This window comes from Lactuca serriola, chromosome 2, assembly GCF_051521515.1.
Source record: "Lactuca serriola cultivar US96UC23 chromosome 2, Lser_US96UC23_V15, whole genome shotgun sequence".
Taxonomy (NCBI): Eukaryota; Viridiplantae; Streptophyta; class Magnoliopsida; order Asterales; family Asteraceae; genus Lactuca; species Lactuca serriola.
Genome location: NC_136409.1, coordinates 166,804,642 through 166,808,481, shown reverse-complemented (window position 1 = coordinate 166,808,481; position 3,840 = coordinate 166,804,642). Strand labels below are relative to the sequence as shown.

Genomic DNA, 3,840 nt, shown 5'->3' with positions numbered 1-3,840 from the left:
TGTTGTCTTTCTGATACTTGTATGTGTCTGGTAGGGAGGTGAGCGTGGGCGGGGTCCTATATCTCATCACTAGCTGAGAGTGGACTGGGTTCCATATCTCATCATAGTAGAGTAGGGGCGGGGCCCATGATAGGCGAGGCCTTAGGACTAGAATATATAGAACTATGTATGATTCATTATGTGCTAGCATGATTATATGTTATTGTCTGTATGCGTATAGCGGGCGAGGCCCAGAGACAGGCGGGGCCTGGAAGAAACAGATATGTATACCGAGTGGGGCTTGATGTCAGGCGGGACTTGATGTCAAACATTGCCCGATGTCGGGCAGGGCCCAAAGAAAGGGCATGGGCCCAGTTTATGTGACTATGTGTATGGTATGTGGTAGTTTGGGGAGACTCACTAAGCTCTATGCTTACAGTTTCCAGTTTTGATTTCAGGTACTTTCGGTAGCAAAGAGAATAGCTCGGGATGACTGTAGTGCACACACCATTTGTTTAGCCTAGGTTGTTTTACTCTGATCCATTGACATGTGTTTTGATATGATACTCTGATTTGATACGATGCCTTATGTTTTGGGATGAAATAATTTTGATAACTATGGTTTATTTAATAATTAAAAGTGAAATTTTTGGACCGTATTTTTGAGATGTTTCAAGTTGACATTAGAGCCTTGGTTTGAGGGATTCGGGCATACGCTTGGGTGTGTCTGATCTCAAACTGAGGACTTGGCATGAAAATTTTCAAAAAAAAATCATTTTTTTAAAACAAATTCTGAAAAGTGAAAAGAATTTTGAAAAGAAAAAAGGGTGTGGTAGTTGTACAATATTAAAACTATGTTATAATACTCTTGTATAACTTTTTTAATTTTGTACAATATTAAAACTATCTTATAATCCTAATGTAGAATTACATATATAGTATGATAAACCTAACTAAAATTAGAATATATATATATATATATATATATATATATATATATATATATATAATACTCTTGCGGCTTTACATCGCCCCTGCCTTAGAGAAATTGGCTCAAGTGAAAGAACGAACAACATGGGTGGAGGTAACTAATCCTGACATAAGACCAACAAAGAAGGCACTATTGTAGGTAGTTGGTTCAGCTTGTCTTGAATTGTTTCGTGAGTCGATATATGTGTCATCAAGGAACGGTCCTCCAACGACCGCTCCAATTGCTAGGTTAGGATTAGGTTTCCTTGAGTTGAGCCACTTGAAGCCGTCTTCACAACTTGTATTTGTATTGATGGGTATTGAGGCTCCACGATGATGCACATACTGAGGGTAGTTACGTCCAAAACCGACTAGGTAGCTCATGTTCATTGGATTATTTCCCAACACATAATCGGCCTAAACATATGATGACAAGTTGTTTAATAAACAGTTTTTCGCTAAACAAAAAAATAATAGAATATTGTGCAACAAGAGAACCTTTTTCTATGTTTATTTTTAATGGAAGTAATATTTGATTGAGCTTTTTAGGCTATATTTGGTACATGGGACATAGCTTCGCAACCAAATTTTCTAATTAAAGATATCTTGATAAAGAAAATAAGGTTGTGAGTCCTTTCAAGTTGGGTTGGGCAAAATTGTAATATTTTTCATAATGCACCATCAAACACATTGCTAGTTGTTCAGTCTCTTAACTTACCTGTGAAATAGCAACCTCACGAAGGTCCATGGACTCGTATAGCTTCCCATTGCAATATAGATATGGTGTTTTCGACGTAAACATGTAGTTGCTAAAAACCACTGCAAGGAATGCGGTAGCAATGGAGTATTGTAATGTATCCCACTCGGTCACCCATATCAGACCACCTGAACTAGAACGAGAATCCTTCAGTTCGATTGAGAACCAATAGATGATGTTAGAAAAACCACTAAAACCGAATAACTCCATGCACCAAGTGAGATTTGGGTTATTTGGTTGGGATTAATCGGTTTTGGTTCGTTTGGTTTCTTTAACCAAATAAGGATCCTCTTATTTGGTTTATTTATGGTTAATTTTTTTTTAATATTTTGGTTAAACCAATTAACATCACTAGTCCCTAGGAACCAGTTGGTTCATTTTTTTCGATTTTAGCAAGAAAACTTACCCTTAGTTTTCTGGTTCTTTGGTGGTGGCAATAGAACCCGACACATAAGGGCCTCAGCCGTTCTCCGGTACATCTGAAGGTTCAGATTTTCTACCATCGAGATCTCTTTTCCCAAACCAAAGAAATTCAACCTCGATAATAACACCTAAATGGATATTAAAACAAAAAAAAATGTTACAAATTTTTTGTATTACGAATTGTCCCATTGTTTTATCATAAAAGTCAAAGTTCGGTTTACCTGTGTCCCCGCCAGCTTATTATCCCAAGAAAACCATGTCGGGTTGCCCCAATCAGCGAACGCGTCTCCATGCATTACAGTCACATAACTGATATAATATCCATCTCCGGTGGCATGGTAGAGCCATGTTGCTGCCCATAGTAATTCATCGGAGTATCCTGATGAGTTGTAGTAGTCTTGTATCCCTGGAATGCTTTCACTATAAACCGCTCGATAACTATCGGCGAACTGAAACAGTTTCTGGGCATGGTCGAGCAGAGATTTGGAATAACGAGCGTCTTGATTCTTGAAAACCAGAGATGATGCCGCCATCGCGGCGGCAGTCTCGGCTGCAACGTCTGAGCCCGGATGCGATATGTTCACTTGGATCGCCGGCCTCTTTTCTGTTGTAGCTTCAGGCCTTTCCCAGCATTTATGGTCTACATCAGGATCACCCACCTGAAAACCCGTCGGAAAAACGTGTTAAGTGTACACGTAAATATGCAGCAGCTAGAAATTAATAAAGAAATTGACCTGAATGTAGAGCACGTTATCAGAAGGATGGGCGTTGATGAGATAATCAGTGATCCATTTCAGTGATTCTTGAGCATGTTTAAGCTCTTTTACTTCCTCCATATGTTGACCGTATTCTAGGATTGACCATGCAAGAACGGTGGCCGTGAAAGCCATCGGAAAACCAAACTTTATGAGGTCTCCGGCATCGTATAGTCCTTTGGATAGATCAAGGTGTTCTTCTTTTCCGTCTTGTAGTCCTGAATCTCCTCTCCATTCAATATGATTGTTCTCTAATCTCCCAGCTGCAAGTTCAACCAAATAGCATAAAAGAACTGAAATTTGATCCAATTAATTTAGTTGACATGAAGAGGAATCTAAAGTGATTTATAATTACATCTTTGAACATCGAAAAATTGGGTGGAAATGCGAAGAGCGTCGCTATATTTCTGCATAACACCATCGGGAGGCGTTCGAAGACGAAGAACCTTATTTTGAAGTTGATGGTAGTTTCTCCATATGGTGATGGACGCAGCTCCGGCAACCAGAACAGCGATGAACGCCACTAACAGCCACCAATGCCACTCGCTAGAATCAGCTATGGGTTTGGATTTAGCTTCCATGAATCAGATAGGCATCTTGTTTCAATTTGTGTGGAAGTACGTTCCTTGATCATATAAGTAGATGGAGATTCCTCGGGTACTTTTAGTTGCCGGCAGGTTGTTCTTTTTGTGAATGGAGACGGAGGGAAAAGAGATGGCGGTAGTCCGAAATCGAGGAAACGGTTTGTTTTTGGTTTAGGAAGTGTCTCAAAAGACGAATCTATAGCTTTCATTTTCATATACCTAAAATATAGAGAAATAAAATATTATAATTTCGTCATCTCACTTTCCTAATTTACTACTATTTTACTCACTCGGACACTCTAAAGCGGTTACTAACGAGCTCACTCACTTTATTGATTAATGTCATGTGCGTCTGTTTTGAGTATTGTTTTTG

General features: G+C 39.1%; 1 protein-coding gene across 1 annotated transcript; it reads right to left on the bottom strand.

The window, feature by feature from the left end:
- Positions 1-1,003: 1,003 nt before the first annotated feature.
- Positions 1,004-3,597, bottom strand: LOC145090570 (endoglucanase 24-like). The gene is made up of 6 exons (XM_079028720.1): positions 3,239-3,597; positions 2,863-3,146; positions 2,350-2,787; positions 2,112-2,256; positions 1,667-1,833; positions 1,004-1,365 (listed from the first exon to the last, which is right to left on the bottom strand). Exons 1-6 carry the CDS (start codon positions 3,462-3,464, stop codon positions 1,033-1,035), a joined length of 1,593 nt encoding a protein of 530 aa, XP_078884846.1. The 5' UTR covers positions 3,465-3,597; the 3' UTR covers positions 1,004-1,032.
- Between the last annotated feature and the right edge of the window lie 243 nt (positions 3,598-3,840).